We start from the raw sequence: 23812 nt of genomic DNA on the forward strand, positions 1-23812 counted from the left end.
AACAGAACAGAATGAGAAGTAGGCAAAGAGCAGCCACCATCCTGTTCCACCTTTCTAGGTCTTAGAGAACTTATCGCAGTACCAAGGGTCCAAAAACACCAATGTATTCGGCAGTTTACAGAAACTGCGCTTCTAAAATCTCATGGAACAGGTTGAAATCTTAATTTAGTCTACATAGTAAAGCTCAAGAATTTAGAGCTTCTGGAAGATACGTAAAACCTGTGTGTTACTTCTTCCTAGTTCCTGACCATTACTCAGGGCTAGAGCTGCAAATTTAAACCCAGAATTTCTCTAGCAGTTAGGAATACTTAACAAGGAGTTTCATAACAGATCTACATATTTATAAGAAGCCTTTTCACTCTCTCCCTCCCCCTCCCAATACTGGGGCTAGAATTTAGGGCCTTGAAAGTGGTCTACTACTGAGCTGTATCATTAGCTTATAAGAAAATACATTTCATCATTAATAAGGTTGAACAATTGTATTTTATTGATGTGAACATTTTAGAATACTAGTTGGCCAATGAATGCCAATCTATCACTTGTTATCCTGCATGCTTCTCTTTAGGATCACACTGTTTTAGCTTGTATTAAGATTAAACAAATTGGGGCTGGGGATTTAGCTCAGTGGCATAAGCGCCTGTCTTGCAAGCAGGCAGTCGTGAGTTCGATCCTCGGTACCAATAAAAAGGAAAAAGACAAAAAAAAAAAAAAAAAGATTAAACAAATTATTACTCCCAAGTGTCCCCTTAGAGTTCCACCAAGTCATCCAAATTACCATACGTAAACTATAATTAAACTCCCAGGGAACAAATAAAAATTTCATTATAATGGTAATATACAGGCACTCCATGGACTGTGGATTAGTCTAATCCAACCAAAGCTTCTCTTTTTACTCACTATGTAAATATGAGTACATTTCTGCTTTCTCTCGTTTAAAATCCTGTACTCATTAGAGAAAGAAGGGGAATTTCGGCGAGTTACAACTGGAGACTGCCGCTGTCCTTTCATGCTTGCCGTGTCCTGGGAACACGGAGTAGATGCAGTGACTAGAGGACATCAAGGTGGCTGAGCCAGGAACGGGATGGGTAGGAGGCCCACCCCGAGGTAGCTAGGAGACGGCCTAATCCCTGTATCCTGTGAGCCTGATATTCCCTAACTAGGTCAATAAATCAGGCCCCACAGCAACAGGGTTACAGGAATCACTGTACTGGCACCATTGCCACACAGATACTGACAGCAGAGCAGTGGCCGGGTTGTGGTTCGGTGATAGAGCGCTTCCTCAGCATGTGCAAGATCCTGGGCTCAAACCCCAGTACTGCGCCTTGAAGATTTGCTTTATATATTGTGTGGAGGACCACCCAGAGGACTGTCCTTGAAGTTATCTCCATTTCAGTTAAACCTGGTCTTACATCCAAGTATTGATATGTTCAGAGCAGGCTAGAACTTTTCCTTACCTTTCAATTGGCTTTATGCAATGCAAATTGGTCTAGCAAAGGTGCTGCTGTATAGTCTTTGAAGCAAGACAGGTCAATGTTGCCCTGTCCCATAGCTCCCAAAAAACATGTGTGAGCCAGGCAGGAGGGACAGCCAAGTTTCATACTGTGGAGCCTCAAGATAAGAGGCTATGACTTCCCAGGGCATAAAAACTTACACATCAGAGCTGAACACTGACCCCAAAACATTAGCTACTACTGTGAATCGTGTTACGTAGATTATTCCTTCTGCATATCTTTCTCTCTGCATATTGCAGAGCTGATTTCCGGCCTCCTAATTCGCCCAGTTCACAGGACTCAAGTACTTCCCAACACATCACAGTCATTCATCCCCTAGCCAATCCCTTCATTGAGAATTAATAAAACCTGGGGTTCAACCTTGGGTTGAGGCCTTTGCTCTGGTTAGCCATCACCCTAACTGGACTTAGGACCCCGTTAGCTTCCCACCTTCATCTTGGATATATAATTGTGTCTGTATTTATGCTGCAAGTTGTACTGGAAGTGGTAGACTGGAATAAACACACTAGAATTCCAGTAACTTTCCGATGGGATTACAGATACAAACTTCCTGGACCACAATGAGGTTCGGGAAGGGTCCTCTATAAAATATTGTTAGATCTCCCCTCCCCCGTTCTGAAAGACAACACAATCATCATAGCAACGGCTCAAAACCGTACCCTGATAATGCATAACTCCTTCTTCCCAAAGCCTCTATGGCTTTTCCCTCCCCAAAAGTCTGTGCCAAAACTCATGCATGTAAAGACTTACCCAATCCCCTGCACTCTCACGAAATAGATCAGCTCACAGCGCTTTCCCCATCAGAGCCTATATCAGACAGAACCTGCCCTTTGTCTGCAGAGAGCCACCATAGCCTTCTCTGTGGTGACTCCCTCCGTGCTCTCATGAAACTTTTCCCATGTAGTTGTCTCCTCCCTTTTAATATTCTGCATTGCTCTATATTAAGTACAAAGTTTCCACTCAATCAGTTGTAACACCCAATTACCTTCTTGTATGCTATGAAAAAGTTCTCTTTCTTGGGCTGGAGAATATACCTTAGTGGTATAGTGTTTACCAGACATGTAGAAGCTCTGGGTTCAGTGCCCAGCACCATACACACACAAGCATGCACACGCACGCATGCACGCACACAATGAAACAAAACAGGAGCAGACATCTGGCACTGGGAAGCAATTCTGGGCCAGGCAGTGCAATGCATTTGAATGGAACAGCAAGACTTCGGAAGAACTCATGGTGCTGATCACACCAACTACACTAAATGTTACAATGACCTTGAAATGACTCAACTCAGCATTTTATGTGATTTAGTTTTCTGTACCTCACTTACTGTACTATGTTATGGTTCTATTGCATTAAGTTCTCCCGTAGGGATTTTTGGGATGCTCAGGAAAGAGATGTGAACACAAGGTAATCTAAACCTGCAGCTTCTCTCAAGTATCCTACATTTGTACAGGTCGCGCCTGACATCTACTGGACACCACACGCTGTGTAATAATACCACCATCCACGCTGCTTTCTTGTCTGCGTGCCAGTAACTAACTATGCATTTTATATACATTATTTATGCTACTTGCAAGACCCTTACAAAGCTGTTCTATTTTGAGATAAGAGAAATGAAAATGCACTTAAGAAATAAAACATGAGAAAGAAGACTTCAAATTTTATATTATAGTTAGCAAAGAGTGAGAGAAAGAACTAAATATGATTAAACTTTTGAAAGGAAAAATGCACATCTAAGAATTGTACTTAAAGAACGAATATTATCAGTGTCCAGATACCCTTGAAGTCCCTATTTCTCCCTTTATTTTCAGACTTAGAGCTTTATTGATTTTAGGATTTTGTAAAGTATGCTACATGGAAAAGGATATTAAATATAAAGTATAATAGTTATGTAAAGGCTAAAGCTTTATAATGGTTAATACTTTGGAGACAGGTGGCAGATGGTGGGAGGAGAGAGAGGGGAGAGACACAGGCAAAGTAAAAAGATCAAGATGTGGATATATATTGAAAGGGTTTTGGCCCAGGCTGGACACTGTAGCTGGAAAAGCCCCAGGCGGAGCCAAGGAGATCTATCTCCCCCACCCCTAGGAATCTACCTCTGGTGCCAAACTAGTGCCAATGGGCTACCTGTGCATCCCTAATGCCCCGTCAGGCATCACCCCTAACCTAAGCTACATATAGGCCCCCACTCCACGAGTTCCACAGAGAAATTGCTGGGGGGAGGGGGGGAATGCTGCACCCCAGGGGATTGGGGGTGTCTCTCCTCGAATTCTCGAAAGAAAGGTCATTTATATTTCATACTTATCTTTTCAGCCACAGTTCTATCATATATATATATATATATATACCAATTCCCCAAGGTGAATGTATTTACTATAGATCACAAACATACACTAACAAAAGAGGGAGGTAAAAAATCCCAGTGTTCACTCATCATCCCAATTTCAGTTTGGCTTTGAATGCATCCATTTTATCTGCAAACTGGAACACAGTTGTCAATCTCTCCTGAACGGATGGACTGAGTCTGTTGAGCAGGTTATTACCAACTTTTGTAGTCCATTCTGAGTCACTGAAATGGCCAGTGGTGACTGTTTCCTAAAAGAAATCTTCAGAGTGGCAGTCATAATTCAAAAACTCTGTCCAGTGATCTACCTTTACAAAGCTACCTGACTTGTGTGTATAAGGTAAGTGTGTGCTCTACCTCCATCTATGGTGTTGGCTGGCAACAAAGTGCACATGACACATCCTTGTGCATATGCTACTGAGAAGTACACTGCACCAAAACAAAGCAGCAACTGCTGCCTTGCTGCCAGCATCAGTAGACTTGTCAATGTGGATTCCATACTGTTACAGGCAGCTGAGGTAGTTAGAAATATTATAGGCTGTGAGACAGGGCTAGGTCCTTGAAGGAGCCGGTGCAGAAGCCCAGATACCTCGTAACTATAAGGGAAATGGACACCTCCTGTTGTGGGCCAGGCCTCAAGACAAAGAAAAAATCAAACAAATGCACCAATATGTTATGGACTGATATTCTAAACAGTTCCCCATCACCCTAAGGAAGTCAGGAAGCACCATCCCAAACCCCTACAGGAAGAGTCACGTGACTCGCATCCCCATTTGTCCCTGATTTAATCAATTTTACTTGTGCAATTAATCTTATTGGTTAACTATAGTTCTGTCCCACCTTATGCCCACCTGCCTTGCAAATTCCCAATTTTTCCCACTTTGAACTCGTCTTACCCCAAGATTTTCACTCTATTAAAGTCCCTAGAAAAGACAGTCTTTCACAACTTGCTCAGGACCCCTTCTGTCTCTTTCAGACAGAAGCTTTCTTTCCCTCAATAAATATATTCTGCTCTTAACCTCTATTGTTCCTAAAATTCATTCTTTGATTTTAGAGAACACCAACTTGTACCAGACATACAGTAGGTTGGGACTTGGAATCCCCTATATCAACACCATAGTAACTTACTAATGCTAACAACTGTGCCTCACTATCATCTGTATTTCATTAATCCATATACTTGTGGTGATAGCTGAAAGAGGAACATATGCCAGCTACCTTTTGAACTGCAGCCTCTCCTAATAGAAGTCCATGACAAATGTCCTCAGCAGCAGGCAGGATCAACTCTTCACCAAACAGTAAAGGGGTTCTTAGAAGTTTCAGCAATATGGTGAACGACTAAGTATGATGCTCTCAGTTCAGACACATTTCATGAAGCAGTGGTCTTCAGTAATTGCTTCTGCTCTTTGGGTTTATATTTTTTTATTTTTAAAAACTCCAAAGACTTATTATCTTTTAATGCAAGGTGCTTGGTGTCCATGTAACACAGTAGTTTCAAAGTACCCATTCATGGCTTCAGTGGGTAGCAGGTAACTGCATAGTCACAGAGCAGGCTTGGAGACTGTGAATCACCTCCTGGGCTGCGAACGACCAGCATCCCCCACCCTCATCCCCACCCCATCATCTGTTTCGCAAGCACAAGAGCTCAAGGCTGTGCTGGGGGCAGCCGACCACTGGACTGTGACCAAAGCTATCTAGATGCTGCTGTGTTGTTCCAGGCAGGATGTTCTCATCCAGAGTGTTGGGACCCAGTATAAATAGGGATGAAGGGAAGGAGAGAGCAAGAACAAAGGAACAGCCCTCTGCATCCACCGCAGGACTCCTCCCAAGCTGACATGCAGAGCCTCTTCCCTCATTTTCAAACAACAAAAAAAGATTTCAAACTCCACTCCCAAAAGCAGGGGGAAAACTTTCATTGCAGTTCAAATAGAAAATGTTCTACTTTCATACAGTAACATTTTGATCTTCAGCATCAGGAAATTTTCACATCTTGTGACTGATGTGATTTTAGAAGTGGCTCTAAATCTTACAGATTAGAATACTCATGTTTTCCCCACCCCAAGGCAGATTCCTGCCACAACCTCCCAAAATTGAATGCTCTTGAAAGAACAACAAAATCAGGTTAAGATACAGATACTGAGAGTCAGCAAGGTTCATTCATTAGCTGAATGACTACTTTACAACACAATGCAGAACAAAAATTCACAGCTCAGCAGAAGGCCAAATACCTGCCCCACCCCCTCCACAGGCTTTGGGGCCCCCAACCAGCATCTAAAATGCTAATGATGAATCTAAACATGCTGAGAGGTCCTGCTCTACAAAAACTGTATCGGCATCTCTTGATCTGTCACAATAATAATGGTTAAACTAAGCCACGACAGTGAAATGGCTCACAAGCTAGGATTACCACCTTCTTGATTGTGTCAAAGCATAAACGTATGTGTAAAATCCAATATAAAAAGGAAAACTGTTTCAAACTTTCTAAATATCATATTGCTGTTTACAGACTATCATGCATTCTGAAGTCACTGCTACCAACAATATATAATTTTCAGTTATTACCTATTTTCCTGACCTTCTTAAAAAAAAGTTTTCTATTACTTTGATTAAAGTTTGTTACCATAGTATATCACAATATTTAATTTCATTTTATTTATTGATTGATTTATTGCAGCACTATTGAACCTTGGTCCCTGAGTATGCTATGGAAGCATATGGCCACTGAGCTATACCCCAACCTCCAATTTCATTGGTTTTTATTATTTATTATTTTGGGAGTGGTACAGGGAATTGAACTCAGGACCTTGATTTGCCATGCAGGTTCTGTGCTGCTGAGCTATATCCCAGATCTTCATTATTTTTAAACAGGTAAAATTTTTATCTACTTGTTATGGTTAGAATTCTAAAAGATACTTGTCATTTTCACCTGATTTTTTCTCTCGTTTTACTAATAAGAAAACTTTTTATTATTAAAGGGAGAAAACATAGTCAAAAAATGAAATACTTTATAATGTTCAACAAGTCACTACAACAACTTCACTTGTAAAATGAAGACACAAGGTAACATTTATTTGACACTTCCCATGTGTAAGGCATCATCGTACTTAATTCTCATGAGTCTACAAAAATGATACACTATGACTATCCTTTGTTATAGAGAGGTAAAAGTTAATGGGTAATAACTTGGCCAGTGTCACACAACCGGCAGGGAATAGCTCATATTAATCCTTATCATGTCCATCTCCCAGCGTTTATAATAATGCTTGGCTGGCACGAAGGAGGTAAGAATCCTTCATACACATTAACCAGCACTTGACATGTAGGTACTGTTAAAGGCATAACAAGTTATCTAAGGAACGAGTAATTCATAATATATGAGGTCAAGAACTAACTTAGAAGGAATAGTTTACACCTTTATACTGAACATCGTTGTAACAATACTCACCATCCTGGTCTGTCTCATCAAAAAAAATTTTTTTTAAATTGAGTCACATTTTAATATAGGTATACTATGCGGAACAAAAGTAGAGGCCCCATTAAATTCAAGACATATTACATCGATTATTCTCTGGGTCTATTAAACCCTGCGTCATTCTGACAAGAGAATTGGGTTAGTTTGTCATGATAGTTCACAGAGTCTATTGATTTTTCACTGCATTTTCTGCAGTTTTATTAGTTTTAGAGAAGCTAAAAAAGACTTCTCTTTTATTGGAGGGAAACCTCCACACAGGATTTTAGAGACAGTGCATCTATGTTTTGGTGGCCTGATTTTCAGCTGATGTGGTATGAAGGTGACAGTGAGAGAGAGGAACGGCACTAAGGCGCTGTTGTAGAAATGAAATGGTGACAGAGCCCAAAGACCAACAAGGAGTTATGGGCACCACTGCGTCAGTGTTTCACACTTCAAGGCCATGTGGACAGGAGTCACAAGAGACTCTGCTCAGTGAAGCTGAAAGAGAGCCCACTAAGAAATGTTCTTTAGTTTACAGATACTAATGTCTTCTAAACTATCTGGATTGTGGAGGAAGGGCGAAGAGGAGGAGGAAGGGGAGGACCGCCACCATCTTGCTGGCTGCGAGAACGGGGAGGGGAGGGGACGGGAGGAGGAGGGGGCAGTGAAGGACACGGCCACAGTTTGCCTGTGCACTGAAGCTGCAAAGCCAGTATAATTAGGGGTGATTTTCTGATGAGAAGAGACTGACCATGAAGAAACGATCACGGGAAACAAAGGGGAAAAGGCCATTGTGAAATTGGATCATGGTGGGGCCTGATGTCAGTGTGGGACGCCTGCAGTTTCTCAGGCTGAAACAGAAATTCTATGCTACCTAAGGAAAAAAAATGCAACTGGTCGCTCACAAAAGCACTCAAGCGACCTATGTACAGCACACTGGCGTTCAGGTATCAAGCATGGAGTGGTGAACAGGTCTACTCATGGTCCAAGGCCACCTGGGGCCCCCAGTTCCTCTGCTCCAGTTTCTTCCGTCTAAGGGTGTCAGCGTTTCAGGTAAACTGGGAGTCACAGGAATAAAACTGCGATTGTTAGCACAACCTCCAGAGGAAATTTGTTTCTGGTATCTACTAAATACCTTAAGGAATTATGTAAATGAAAGTGATTTTAATCTTTGAGTTAATTCCTTTACAACTTTGAAATTATTTTTATTTGCAGATTTTTTTTTTTTTTTTGTCTTTTTCATTTTTATCCGTACCAGGGATCGAACTCACGACCACCTGCTTGCAAGGCAGGCACTTAATGCCGCTGAGCTAAATCTCCAACCCCTATTTGCAGATCTTAAGAGTATGAAATAACTGTCTTTCTATATGTATTCTAAAAATAAAAGCAATATGTGAACAAAGATATAATTCAAATACTCTCATATCTGTCAAAAATGGAGTATTACTTAGATTTTATATTTTGTTATGGTCAGTATATCCAGTTCTACATAACAAAAACAAAACTCCTTATTTTTACAAGTTTCCTTTTTCAAAACTGTAAAATGTTCCTGGTTCCTCAAATAATCTGTCATTTTTTAAAGACTAAAAAGCCTAAGACACATACAAACACACACACACCCCTTTCAAAATCCATACAGATAATTATGAATGTGTCCTTATATTGATTTTGAGTAGTAAAAATACACGAGACATTATCTAACATATACTTATCTCTTAACAATCAATTCAGATGTAACTTCATGAGTGCAGGGCCAAAAGCAGTGCCAGGGCATAGGAGGTATTCTAATATTCGTGAATGAAGAAATACAAGTCATTTATTATCAGAGGTACTCTCACCTGTCTGAAAACCATTCACCCTAGACAATTCAGTCTTTTTTATCAAATCACTCCCATTCCTCGATTCTAACTGCACAATTACTACATGCTGGAATGTGAGCTTCAGACTTAGGAAGAAAAATTAAGTGGAGATGAAAGGGAAGCAGCTGAGTGACAGGCAGCATGTATTTACAGCTGAAAACCCATGCTTAACACAAGTGCCACCCAGCTCCACTTTGCTAACAAGATTCCATACCTCGGATGGCATAGAAAGTAAAAGGAATGGGGGCTATAGCTAGGCACAAGGCAGGAAAGCCCAGGCAGCTGACAGGCACACAACTAAGTTACAGGATTCAGTTTATGTGGGCCATTAACTTGAGAGGTGACATCCCAAATAAAGAAATTGTGACATGAAATCATAGCAGGCAAAGCGTAAGAAATACAGATTTTGCAGACAGAAGTGCTTACCTGTTTTAGAACTTCGACTAACACTAAACAAAAAATGAAATCTACTGCTAAGTCCCGCCTTTCCAGAAGATAATCTCTTTCGCGTTGCTGTTCATCCCTGAAACAAGCACTCCAAATTAGTACTGAAGACATGTACTAATAAAAACAAAAACTAGAAAGAGAAAGAAAAACTCTGAGTTTTTGAAATATTCACGTTGCTTATTTTGTTCCTATTATGAATAGTGATTGTGAAAAGGAGTTTTTAAATAACCCACTATGGATGATACATTTCTTTTTATAGTTTGAATGTTTATACACCTACTTGGTTATTATAAATTAAACCCAATCTAGAGTAATTAATAAGAAGAAAAGTACTTTAAATTTTGAGAAAACAGCACTGACTCACATTTGATTAATTTTTTATTATGAACTTAAGAGTATAATTTTGGATGAAAATACAAGTTACTTTCTCACAAATCTAAGTTGAAAATTCAAACAGCATCTATCAAAGCCCAACATCAAACCGTGAGAAATCACCTGAAACACATCAGATATTCTATGTAATCCAACACCTCTCCAGGAAATTTGAAGGCAAAAAAGGGGGTTCTAGCACTGGAGCACCAGTGCCTCAGCGTTATAACACTGAATGTTTGATTCTTTCTTCTTTGAATCTTTTTCTCAACTTCCATGACCTTTTTAAAAGCCCCTCAGTAAACTGAAACAGCGCTCCCGAGGTTAATGTTCGTATAACTAGTTGTAAGGGTGGGTACTGCAGCACAGCTTCTAATTGGTAGCTCTTCTTGTAGTTTAAATGTAAAGTTTCCTGTTTCCAATAATTTGCATGAAGGTGGCTTCATACAAAAAGTAATCAATGCTCTTTGCTTAGAAACCAAACAATATCAATCTTCGGTTGATAACACATCACTCGCGCCATCCAGGTGTTGCAACAGAACAGTAGAAAGCAAGCCCCTTACCCCTTTGACTTTGTGCTGGATCGAGGCCTGTATTCGTAAGATTCATCTTCAGTTCCATTCTGGCGTCTGTACCAGTCAAACAAGGTGCGAAGTAAGGAAGGGAGACAGTGCTCTGCTACTGAGCTCATAGAGCTTATCAACTGCAACGCAAGAGGAAAGCAGGAATGAGGCAGGTCCAGTGCACTCCAGCAACCATTTGGAAACGAATAGACTTACTATGCAATAAACCTGCTTTAAAAATTAAAATGAGGTGGGCATTAGCCAAATAATAAAATCAGCTATGCTCCACCCACTTCTTAAACTATCCAAGTGTATTCAGTTGAGTGAAGTGGCTTCAACCTGTCTCCCACCTGCACGCTGCACTCACATCTGTAAAACGTGCCCACGCTGGGGGTTTAGCTTAGCAGCATAAAGCACCTGGCTGGCAAGTGCAAGGTTGTGAGCTCAATCCCTGGTACAAAAAAAGGTAAAAAACATGCCCACAAGTAACACCCGTTTATATACACAGACATGGAGGGGAAATGTTAGGAATAACACTATTCACGCTCTTGCCAATTCCTCTGTGTTTTTATGAACAAAAGAGTCTAAAATGGTGCTGCGTACATGCAGACATGTAGGAACAAAGACTAAATTATACATCAGAACTGTAAAAAAGACTCCAGTTTACTATTTATTACTATGGCACAGAAGAATTACAATAACTAAAATCTACGAACTAGCATGTTAGAAACAAGCTTAGAATGGACAGATTGATTAGATAAAAGAACACTGATTAGAATTACTTGGTGGAGACTCTCCAGAATGCTGTGGACAGAAAACTTTAGTAGAGCTGGGCCTAGAGCACAGTGGCAGGTACATGCCTGGCATGTGCCAGGCCCTGTTCCATCAAAAAAAAAAAAGTTACTGTAGCATAATGGGCTCCTATTAGTAAATTTCAGACAACCTTGAATCTAAATGAAGTGCCTACACCAGATACAGTTAGCAATCTCTATGTCATTCTTTGTCCTGAACATCCCAAGAAAAAATTTTCTCTTCACAAAAATTTTTGTACCTGATTCAACCCACTGCTCACAAAACTAATACTTGAAAATCAGCATGTAGTCAAACACACTTCAATCTGTTGACTTGCAGGCTGTGGGAACAATCAATGTCTCTTTTGATTCCATAACTATAAAAAGGATCTATTTATGAAGAAAAATTGAAATCTCTAGAAAGCAAACATTCTATTTTCCTAGTATTTTACAGTCTGCATATAAGTTCAAAATATACTTCATCTAGGAAAATACAAAAAGTGACATAGTTTATTTGATTATGTAGGATGTTCTCTTTTTCATTATTCATTCACCCCTTTGATCATTCTTTTATTATAAATTGCTATAATTTGACAGGTAAATAGGTTCTAATATAAGGAACTAAAGTAAAAAAACAAGATTCTAATTCCAGCTAGCCATGTTTTATTAAAAAATCATATTTTATTAACTATGAATAATATCATTCAAAGGAAATTCCATTTAATATCTAAACAAGCAACAGCAACCAAAAAAAGCAAGCAATAATAAAACATTTGCTATTGCAAATTTACACTAAACAAGTTTACATCAAACATAGATTTTACTGTGAGGAAAAAGCAAGTTATCAGACATGATCATTCACAGTTTTTATTAATCACATCCAAAGGAAACAAATGGAAATCTTTCTTGAAATGTTGTTTAATCAATTTCAAATCCCAGTTATATATTGCTTAGTAAAGTCTATTCAAAATGTGAACAATCTAAATAACTTCTATAGTGGTACAAAACTTTTTCCTATTTGTGGCTTCTCTTAGATCAGTGGCTATTTACTGATGTAAGTGTACGCATCAGACAGCTGTCACACAGAAAGTTACTGTAAATACAGGTATCATATTGTAAACACACAACTCTTTGTGATTCTGCTGCACCATAGGACTGGGATCCAGGGACAGCATTTTGGGGAGTCTCTACCAAGTAATTCTAATCAGTGTTTTTTTATCTAATCAATCTGCCTAATAGGAATATTAATTTCTACTTTTTAAAAACATTTTTTTTTGAACTGGCTCAGAAATACTAGATAGCAAAGAGAGCTAATCTAAGTCGTTGATTATTTCAAATAATCAACAAGTAAAAAATAATCATGATAAAATAGCACTTGAACCAATATTTAATCAAAGCAAGAGAAAGAGTTAACATCAGAGTAATATCATGTGAGTTTTTAGATACTGGTTTTCTTTACAAATGTCCTGAGGACCACAACAGGATAAAAATAAATGTTAAAAGGTAAAATATTAATACATAAAAACTGTAGGAATTGGTTCACAAGAAAATACTGTGGCATGTAATTGGAAACATTCTGAGAAAAATTTCAAACGGTGTATTAAGACATTAAGAATAAAAAGTAAGGGCTAGGGATTTAGCTCAGTGGCATAAGCACCTGCCTGGCAAGTATGAGGTCATGAGTTAAATCCCGGTACCGCAAAAAAAAAAAAAAAAAAAAAAAAAAGAATAAAAAGTAAAAGTTTTTAAAATGCTAAATGAACCAAAGTCAATAAAGTTCACAGATTATTCTCCAAACCGACTCCCCACAATGAATGTAAATCAGTATGTACTGCAAATGTGTACTAATGAAAATTTTTAAAAAATTTTTTTAATTTAAATAATTTTTAAAACATATACAGGATCGCTAAACAAAAAGGGTTTCTTAACATTAGAACTTAAACATTAAGGCAGAATTTATCCTTCCAGGAAAAAGCATTCCCCCAAAATTGATATACCTGGTCAAACTGAAGATCTTCACCCCTCTGAAGAGATCTGGACAATAGCTTCTCCTACAATTAAAAAAAAAATAATTATAATAATATATATATATATATATATATATATATATATATATATATATCTTCCATGAGATTAACAGTTTAGATTTACAAGTAACATAGGTCTCCAATTTAAAGAAAGGTAGGTAGAATTTAATTCCCCATGGCCACTCTCTAGACAGACAGTGACCATGTCACAGGATCTCCTTTTCACTGACAAGCTCAAGTTACCAGTTCTTAGATGACACGCCTGAAGTTTAACACAGGTCCTGCTCAGATGCACATCAGTAACCATTGTGCATTCATTCACCACTTCAATCAACAGGTGTTTTCTGAACTGCACCCTCACATAATATGCAAACATGGTCTATGCATCCAGATGGCTTTGAAATGGCAGCTGCTTTAACGATCCCAGGCCAAGGGCTGCAGGCCAGAGATTTAAAATCTCCATGCGTCAGTTTCTCATCTGAAAAAGACTGTGACAGGCTGGTATGATAGCACACGCAGGTAGCAGACAGGAGGATTGCTGGGAGTTTGAGGATTATTTGGGCTACACTGGGAGACAAAGGTTAGCCTGCACTATACAGCAAGGCCTGTCTCAAAAAAAAGTAAGGAGGGAGGGGGAAAGGAAACAGGTAGGAAGCAGGGGAGAGAGGGGCAAAGTATAAAAAGATTGACTATCAAATGCTGCTGTTAGTAATATACTAGTTTTATTTATGAAAAAACAAAGAACGTGTTTTTTTCTCTCTATTCACAGTAACAGTTTAAAGGAGATGACATTATCTCTCATAGACACTTCATACTAACTAATCTGCCTAGAGTCATTGCTTTAGAAAAGCAGTTTGCTTCCTCAAAACTTCGCCTCACTTTTACTGTCTAGTGCTGCTGCGGAGTGGATTCTTCTCATTTTATGCGCTCTGAACATTCTGTACTGCAAAGTTTTGAAGTCTTGCAAATAAACTAATAACTCAGCCTGCCACGCAGCAGGCACATGGTCTGTGCCCTTCCGCGCCTTTTAGTCAAGCTTTGTGCCCCTGTCCCCCGAGGGCTGGAGATTAAGCTCAGGGCCTCAAACATGCTAGATTAAGTGCTGCAGGGTTGAGCTACCTCCCCATTTGCCAATACTCCTATTGTTTTTCTGCTTCATTAAATGATTCTCTTTTTGTTAATTCTCATTTTTGATCTTTTTCTAATTTGGTGATTTTCTAATTAATCCACCAAACACTAAATGAAATTTGTTACATTGCCTATACTTATTTTTGTTTTGAAAATTTTCATAATATTCACTTCATACATTTAAAATTATGTCACCGGTATATTAAAAAAAACTGATATCAACAAAAAGTTGTTTTGTAGGTCTGTGGTAGTTTAAATATTTTTAAAAGTCTACAACTTAAAATTGAAGGGGAAGAGTATATTACTTAAATAAGTTAACCAGTTGATTAATAATATTATGACGCTTGTCCCCTGGGGAGAGGGAAAGGCTATGGTAGTTGTATCTGTATTTTCTATTATCATACACTTTGAAACACAAAGAAATGTTATTTTCTCTTCCATTTATCCTGCTTCCTTTCCACTGTGCATGGTATTTTATCCCAAGGGTTTTTAAAAAACAGGGCACATTGGGGAGTTGCTGAGCAGGACAACAGAGGCCCTGCCTTCCCTGAGGTTAAGGGGAAAGATAGGAACAGGGAGTGTAGCCCAGGGTATAGGGCTTCCTAGCCCTGGATTCGGTGCCCAGAACAGGGGGAAACCCCTGCACGCATTATCCAATTAATCATATCAACAAACAAGTATTAAAAACAGGTCAGTATTATTGTGAAGGAAAGACGTGATAGGCTCTGAGAGTGCAGCACAAAAAAAACTTAACTAGAGGGGGCTGGGGATTTGGCTCAGCGGCCTAAGCGCCTGCCTTGCAAGCAGGCAGTCGTGAGTTCAATCCCTGGTACCGATAAAAAGGAAAAAGACCAAAAAAAAAAAAAAAAAAAAAAAAAAAAAAAAAAAAAAAAAAAAAACAAACTTAACTAGTGAGCTGATTGCTTTCTGGGTGTCAACTTGACCTGAGAGTACAGCACTATTTCTAGGTGTGCCTGTGCCATGCTGCCAAAAGGTACCGGCACTTCGATCACAAGACTTATGTAGGGACAGACACCAGCCTATCAGCTGATGAGCCATTCAACTCAGAAATATGTATTTCTGGCCCTTCTCTGTCCAGCAGAGCTCACACTTCCTTCTCATTTCTCCCTCTCCCCCTGCCTTTCTCTTCCTGTCTGTCTCTGTGTGGTCTCTATGTTCTCTCCCGTCCTGCTTCTCTCCTGCACTGGGTATTAAACTCAAGCCTCACCCGGGCGAGGCAAGCTCTCTACCAGAGCTACATCTCCACCTTTTCACTTTTTTTTATTTTAAGGCAGGTTTTCACTAAACTGCCCAGGTTAGCCTCAAAGTTAAGACTGTCCTTCCTCAGCCTCTTAAGTTGCTAGATTACAGGCATGCACCAAGAAGCCCAGCCCTTCTCTCATTTATTATTAATCATTACCAAAACAAAATTACAGATGTGTCCACCATGGAAATATAAAAATTCTCACTTTGAGAATTGTGCATCCAAGAAATCCAACTAGGTCAGGGAAACATCTAAGTTCACAACATTTTAATTTCCTAACAGGAGAGGTGTTTGGCTTGTCCTGAGCACTGGGACTCTGACGGGATAAGCCTGCTACTATGATTTCCTTCCAGAACAAGTCTTTTATCTACAATGATCTCTCATTCACAAGCAACACGATGTGATGGGGCGGTGGGCAGCATATTGGGGATCGAACCTAGGACCTCAACATGTGCTTGACAAGTGCTGTAGCACTGAGCTACAACATCCCCAGTCCCATGATGTGGTTTTATACTATAATATACGTGCTCAATTAACCAGCTCTAACATTTAAGTCAATAGGGAGTACTCCTTGGAAAGTCCTCTAAAACAGTCTCTAAAACTATCTTACAGTTTGAAAAATACTGAGTTTGAAAGGGACTTTACTATCTAATGTGAAGTGTCTAATTAGGAGGTTGGAGGATACTGTATACAGTTTCTTCCCAACTTACCTGATCCCTCTTTGCACTGAAAATAGTAATTCTCAAGACTTCCAATGTGCAGAGAGAAAAATAAAAAAAAAAACATGCTGGGCATGGTGGCACACACCTGTCATCCCAGCACTTGGGAGGCTGAGGCAGGAGGATTAATGCAAGTTAGAGGCCAGGTTTGAGGGGGTCTATCCACACCCCCTCAAAACAAACAAACAAACAAAAACATTTTCAGAAACACATTACTGGCTTACTTAACAATTCTTGTTTCTCAAAAAAACTATACTTCTGCAAAGATTTCTGAAGATTTCACATCCTCCTGAAGTAGGAAATGAAGGCGAGCTATTTGTTCTGTCTCAGAAATGATTTTTGAATGTAAAAGGATGCTCACATTTATCATCAATACAATAAATGAAATAAATGTATGACATTAAATAAAAATTGTCAATCAAGGACTTTGTATTAACCCCCCAGTCTGAGTGCAGGGCAGATGAGAGCGCCCAAATCGATGCTCAGAAACACATGCATTGGCTGCCTCCTTAAGCATGGGGGATGGAGGATGCCAAGATCCCAGGGAGAAGCCGAAGACCACAGACCGCACCAACCACTCTGCATCCTCTTCCTATATACCCATAAATATCTATGATAAAGTTTAGTTTATGTAACAAGAACAGTGAGGCAACAATAATAAAATAGACGTAATAATACTCTATGCTATAACAGTTGTATAAAACTTATGCATTATTTATTCCTGAAACTTTTCATTTAATGCTTTTGGGTCATGACTGACCTCAGGTAACTAAAACTATGGAAAAGAGGAGACTCCTCCACTATCTTCCAATACATGATCATTTTAGTAAGAAGAGCCATTTAAAACTTATTTAGCAAGTATAAGGTCATGAGTTTGATTCATGATCCCCTCAAAATTATTTATATTCTATTAAATCCATTATCACAAAAAAGACAAATTACTATCTACAGTCACATATATATGAATGGTAAGATTTATGTACAATAATATCTATAATGGCATCTTAAAAAATATTACCAAATTTGAGAGTGTTGGTTATTTTTCTCTTGTTGCTGGGACAAAATACCAAAATTAGAAAAAAAAAAAAAAAAAAAAAAAAAAAAAAAAAAAGGTGTATTTAGCTTACAGTCCGGAGGTTTCAGTCCATTATCAACTGTCTCCAAGGCAGGGTGGCACATCACTGGGGCAAAAACTTCAAGGCCAGAGCCAGAGCAAAAGGGGTAAGAGCAAGCCTCTTTTCCTCCCTTATATCACAGACAGTCCAACCCCCCACCCTGGGCAGGGATATCAGTCATAAAATCTCTCTGCCCTCCTCCTACAAACCATGAGGATATTTACAAACTAAGGATCCTGGCTCTCTGCTGAGTCTTCTAAACTTTTCAAGTAGAAACAATGTATCAACTATAACATTGAGCAAGCCCAAAACTAGAAAAAGCTGGCAAATAACAAAGCAAAAGCAAAACAAAACGAAAAACAAACAAACAAACAAACAAAAACCACCATAAACTTATGGAACTTTCATTTATTGAAATCATAGTCAACTGATAAGAATGAGATAAATTTATATGGGCTGATATAGACTCTTCAATTTATATTATTAAAACATCTAGGTACACAAAATACATGTCTTTCATTTGTGTATATTCATTTTAAATGAATATATAATTGCCACAGATAAACAGTATAAATGAAAAAAACAGTAAGCCAAAAACTGCTGATAGTAATTACCCTGATCCATCATTGAAGAGACATCTTTATGATATAACCTCTAAAATTATTTGTTTTTCACAATGGTTACTGTTTTTGTAATATAAAAAAAATTTAATCAAGACTCTAAGGCTCATAATCCTTTATACCCTAATTTGATTCCACAACTGGTATGTGTGTACAGACTATCAACAACATGCAGCTTCTGTAAATGACAGGAAAAACCTATTTAAAAAAATTTCACAGCATGATAACAATGATACTAAACCATGTCAATAATTTGCATAAAGATGCCAGGGTAAACACACACAAAGCCAACATTTTCTCCTAAATCCCCACTAAGTCAAATAGCAAAATAATTTTATAGGGGCTCAACTAAAATGACAAAGAAAATGGGAGGGGGTACAAAGTGACAGAGGAGCATAACTTAAGTTACAAAAAACTGATGACTCTTAAGTAGCCAAGAATCAGAGGTTTGTCCGTGCATCCAGTCATCACTCATCAATTCTAGTCACTAAGTGTATAGTATGCTGGGCATTGTTGTAGGCTCCAGAGATACAGCCTAAACAGAACTGAGAACAATCCCTGTCCTTGCAGAGCTGACAGTAAAGACAGCAAAGGGGATGTATGCTGTGTGAGACAGGAGGAGGAGCGGGGATTAAGATTTTAGGTGACCACAGAGATGACTGCAGAAACTGACATTTGAAAACGAATCGCAAAAAGTGGTGATCTTGTCACTCAGAGTGAAGGAAAGGTAACCCAGCCTGCCATGTGGGACTCCAGCAAGACCCAAGGACAGGAGAACTTGGGCACTCTGAAAAGACAGCTAGAGTGAAGACAGAGATAACAGGCCTGGGTACAAGGTGGTTTTGAAAAGATTACATAAGTCTGAGCCTCTCCCTTCTATTCCTTTCCACCACCTACTTAGCAAAGAGACTGGTCCATCCCTGCACACTGCTCACCGGAAAGGGCAAAACAGACAGACTGTTTAGCAGAGACAGCAGTTGAAGATGAGGTTAAGGCAAGGAGTGAAATTTACATACAAATATCCGAAAACTCAGTACTCTCCTGCCTCTGGCTCCCCATTATGCTAATGACCAGTCCTCAGCACTGTCACACGCTAGCCACTGACTAGCCTCAGGGGACTGACTAGCCAGCCCTCAGGAAAAAGTCCGACACAGGCGTCCAGATGATTGCATATCAGAGAGCACAGTCAAAAAGGCTCTTCCATGTACACTGAGTTTCCGGTGAGTTGTGCAGTGTCCCATTCTTCAAAATAAACAGCCAAAACTATAAGAAAATGTAGTTTACAGCAAACTGATCATAATAGGAGAAGATTCCCTTTTTTAAAATCTTACATATTTAATAGTTTTTTAAAAAGCAATAGAAATTGCAAACTTTTTAAAAACTCATGGGCCTAAAAGAAATACATATGGCTTAAAACACAGGTAGAAAACAAAAGAAGCCGGCCCTTCGACCTTCTCTTCTGGTCACTGGCAATCTGTAAGATTAACAGGTGACTGTGGCTATGCTTGTGTCATTACCCCAAATTACTCTATCTCCTTTTAGAAAGAAAACCTCAAGTATTGGGTGGCACAGTTTGCAAGCTACAATTTTAATCAGAATCTTCCTTCTTAAAAAAAAAATGGAATGAAATTGTGGCTAAAAATCAAGCTCGGTTAATCTTCAACTCTTCTGGCCTACTTAACCTCCTTTTATAATGGTTTCTAATATGGGAATAAGAAAAACCAATTTTTCCATTTTAGCAGTCGTCTTTTCTACAGAAGTTTGTGATTCAAGTTTTTTTGTGCCCTACTGTCTTGTGTATATCAAAGATCACAGTCCAAAAAAGGCTCTTCCATGTACACTGAGCTTCCAGTGAGCAGTGCAGGGTCCCACTCTTCAAATATTACATGTTAAAAATAAACAGCCAAAACTAACAAGAAAATGCAGGCATGCCAGCATCCTTGTATCTAATAAGCTCTGGGTTCTTTATCTTTTCCTAGTTCTGGGAACTGAATCCAGGATATTTGCATTTGAGTTTTTTATTTCTTATTTTGAGACAGGGTCTAAGTTGCCAAGACTTGAAACTATCGCCCTCCTGCCTTGGCTGCCAGAGTGCTGAGATTACAAACAGACACCACCACACCTGGCTAGATGTTCTATTCTTTAAAGTGACTCTGCAAGACTTTCATTCGAGATCTCAGAAAGTCATTTTGCTTTGCTGTTTATTACCTTAAAGGGAGAAATAAATGAAATCACAATAGAAGCAGCTGAAGGTATAACATAAGTGCTGTCACAGTATTAGATTAAATGCATCTTCATTATCTTGATGCAATGTATTTCCAACCTATCCAGATTTGGATATAAATGAAAATAAAGCTGGCAGAAGTCTGACCTACATAAAGAGGAATGATTTTAGTACACAGGCACATACTGGAGGAACATCTATAAAATATGATGAGAACCTGAGTAAATTTCCTGTTGTGCTATTAGGGTGGAAATATCAATATTCTGATACAGTTCTCACTACTATTAACCATAATTTTATAATCTCAGATTATATAGCAGATAACTCTGAAATTATCTATTATATGAACAATACAATATAGTCAGCATCATACTGTTCTGAAAGAACTATTAGAAACTTTGGTTAGATTAATAACATAGTGTTTTGCTAGAAGCACAAAGGCTATAAGTCACAGCAATGCTACTTGAGGCTAAATTCAACTTGCAAAAAACTGAGTATCTTCCCAAGTGCCTACCAACCTGGCAGCACCTACCACCCTGAGTAAACAGAGGAGACACCTAGTTCTTGGCATCAAGAAACTAACACTGGAGGAGACAGACAGGCAGGAAATTAATCATAATACGATATACTCCTAATCTGTATTATAGACAGATATACAATACGCACAAGTTACTATCTGATAGTTAACAGATACAGGATATATACACATTATATAGGAATAGATTTATTTAGCTTGGGGCAGGACCAACTGTTAGAGGGGAAAAGTGGGAAGTCTGGAAGTATGAGTAGAGCTTTTGAAAACATTTCAGATTGAGGGAAAAATAAAAACACATGCACGGGACCAAAGATTACAGAGGGACTTTTAGTATCACAGCATATATCAAGATAGGAGTATCACAAAACATTATACAAACTACGGGAAGACCATGAAGAGCCCAGAATGACCTAACAACAACTTGAAATTACCCTGTAGCAAAGACAAGTGAAGACGATGTTTAAAGAGAAAGGTGATCAGTTTGTGGTGTAGATAGAGAAGGAATGGAAGGTGACAGGACCACTCAAGCCTGGTCAGAAGCTCTGGCGATGCCCTCAGGCAACAGAGCCTGAGCCTCCCCCAGACACTGAGGAAGGCACCCAAAGGAAAACAAAGAAAAAGACATATAAGTTTTGAAACTGCCATTTTATAGACTTGGTCAAATTGGGTGATTGAATCCATATTTCTTTTTAATACTTTCACTCTAAAGCTTTCTATCTGAAAAATAAAAGTCCTCCAAAATATACGATATTTGAGAACTGATAGGACTGTATCACATGGAACTGCTATCTAATAGTTCATAAAATAGGAAGTGTCTTAAAAATGTGCTCTGCAAGTTGGAACTATGGGAGCTGGTGATAGGTCCCAGGCATCTGTTGTACTATAAAAGTCTATTTCTATATATCTTTGAAATTTCCCACAATAAAATTTTTAACATGTTTTTCTTAATGTATTGCTGCTTAAGTAGCTAGAGTAGTAATGCATCATATAATTCAGAGAACACTGATAAAGAAAATTAACATTTCATAGATAATAGACATTATAAATAAAGCTTATTATCAACTCCAATCTGTAAGCTTTCGTAATCCTTTTTCTAAAATAGAACTGTATCCCATGCACAAGCTCTAAAAATATATAGACTGATATAAAAATAATCATTAATTATGCAGAAAGCAACCATAAAATAGTTTAAACTTTTTTTTTTTTGGTCTTTTTCCTTTTTATCGGTACCGGGGATCGAACTCACGACTGCCTGCTTTCAAGGCAGGCGCTTATGCCGCTGAGCTAAACCCCCAGCCCCAAATAGTTTAAACTTAATACAGCAAGTTATAGTTTGTTTTTTGTTTTGTTTTGTTTTAGCCTTTTAAAACAGGGTCTCACTGTGCAGTTCACCTTGAGCTCCCTTTGTAGCTCAGGCTGGTCTAGAACTTGCAACAATCTTCCTGCTTCAGCCTCCTGCGTGCTGGGATAACAAGTTATGCAGTTTTGAAACAGATATTTGATCAACAATTCTTTTAAACCCAAGAACACATTATTTTGGGCCAGGGATTTAGCTCAGTGGCAGAAGAGCCTGCTTGACAGGTTAATAGGTAGTGAGTTTGATCCCAGTACCAAAAAAAAAAAAAAAATTATTTCATAGATGCTTTTCTCATAGAGTTGTTTCATCTGCTTATAAGAAAGCACCTCATCCTTGGAATCAGAACATCCAACACTAACACCTTCGGTTCCCTTCTTTCCGGAGGTCATCCCCTCCATGCCTTCCTTTGGAGGAAGGCGAATAGGTAAAAGTATGCATACAGGTTCAGACGGTATTACTGTGCCTAAGTCCTCACTGTACTACTTACTGGCTTTGACCTCAGAGAAGCAATAAGCACTCTTGAGTCTCAAATTGGTAGTGAACAACTATTATAATAAATGAGTTTCAGCTGTTATATCTTCATCTTCATGACCATCATCCTCTTTGTAACCAATACTGTTATTGTGGTACATCACGTATCCATCCCCTTTAAACTCAACAAGTAGCCTAACTTCCTCAAAATTCCTTGAACAAAGTTGAGTCAACAAGCAGTAACTATTCTCCTAATGGATTGCTTTTACTTTTGAAACCAGTAACAGTTTCTCACAGTATTCTCACTCCCTATATTGTTTGGCAATATCTCTATTAAACATAGTTGATCTCACTACCTGCTCTTTTGGCTTCAATATAGATGACACCAAAAATCTGTGTTTCTAGTCACCATCTCTTGTGAGTTCTCAAAAAGTATTTCCAATTAGCAGCCAAACAATTTCTCATGGTCAGATCACCAGTAAGTCTAGCTCAATCCAAATGAAAAATGTCCATGTTCACTTTTTCGAGACCAAGAAATCCCTGTGTACTTTGCCCAAATACACATAGTCCCATCTTTCCTAACACTTCAAAGTATCTTTATCCTTTCACTTGCATTCAAAGCCCCCCTTTTGTTTTGTTACTTGTCAAACTCCTTGTCTATTCTCTTACTTTCTTCTGTAGCGTCTACTGCTAACACCTTAGTTCAAGATCACTTTCACTCCAGCAACAGTTCAACAGCCTCTGCCTTCAATTCCTTCCCCTCTCGTTGCGAATCTGCTGTTATCACTGTAGTATTTACAACTCTTTAGAATCCTGAGCGAAAATACGCTTTCTGTCTTTCTTTCTTCCTCAATATATACTCTTAACCACAGAGTTCCTCACATTCCTTAATTATGCCTCATATGCTACAAATATAAAAAAAAATAACTGAGTAACAATAAGTTAAGCTACAGTTTTAGTGACAACTTGTAGAAATGTCTAGATTTTTTCTTTAATTTCCTGCTATGCTTATCTGGC

General features: G+C 38.6%; 1 protein-coding gene across 10 annotated transcripts in view; it reads right to left on the bottom strand.

Annotated features, from left to right (window-relative positions):
- Fryl (FRY like transcription coactivator) overlaps positions 1 to 23812 on the bottom strand; it is a 245919-nt gene that overhangs the window by 105287 nt on the left and 116820 nt on the right. For all 10 annotated transcript variants that reach the window (XM_063240342.1, XM_063240343.1, XM_063240344.1 and 7 more), the window contains 3 exons: positions 13333 to 13386; positions 10545 to 10684; positions 9592 to 9688 (listed from right to left, as the gene is read on the bottom strand). In XM_063240342.1, coding sequence (XP_063096412.1) covers positions 9592 to 9688; positions 10545 to 10684; positions 13333 to 13386 — 291 coding nt within the window. The remainder of the gene's footprint in view (positions 1 to 9591; positions 9689 to 10544; positions 10685 to 13332; positions 13387 to 23812) is intronic.

Source organism: Cavia porcellus, unplaced genomic scaffold (genome assembly GCF_034190915.1).
Source record: "Cavia porcellus strain 051 isolate PalLab524CR breed Dunkin Hartley unplaced genomic scaffold, mCavPor4.1 scaffold_30, whole genome shotgun sequence".
NCBI classification, from domain to species: Eukaryota; Metazoa; Chordata; class Mammalia; order Rodentia; family Caviidae; genus Cavia; species Cavia porcellus.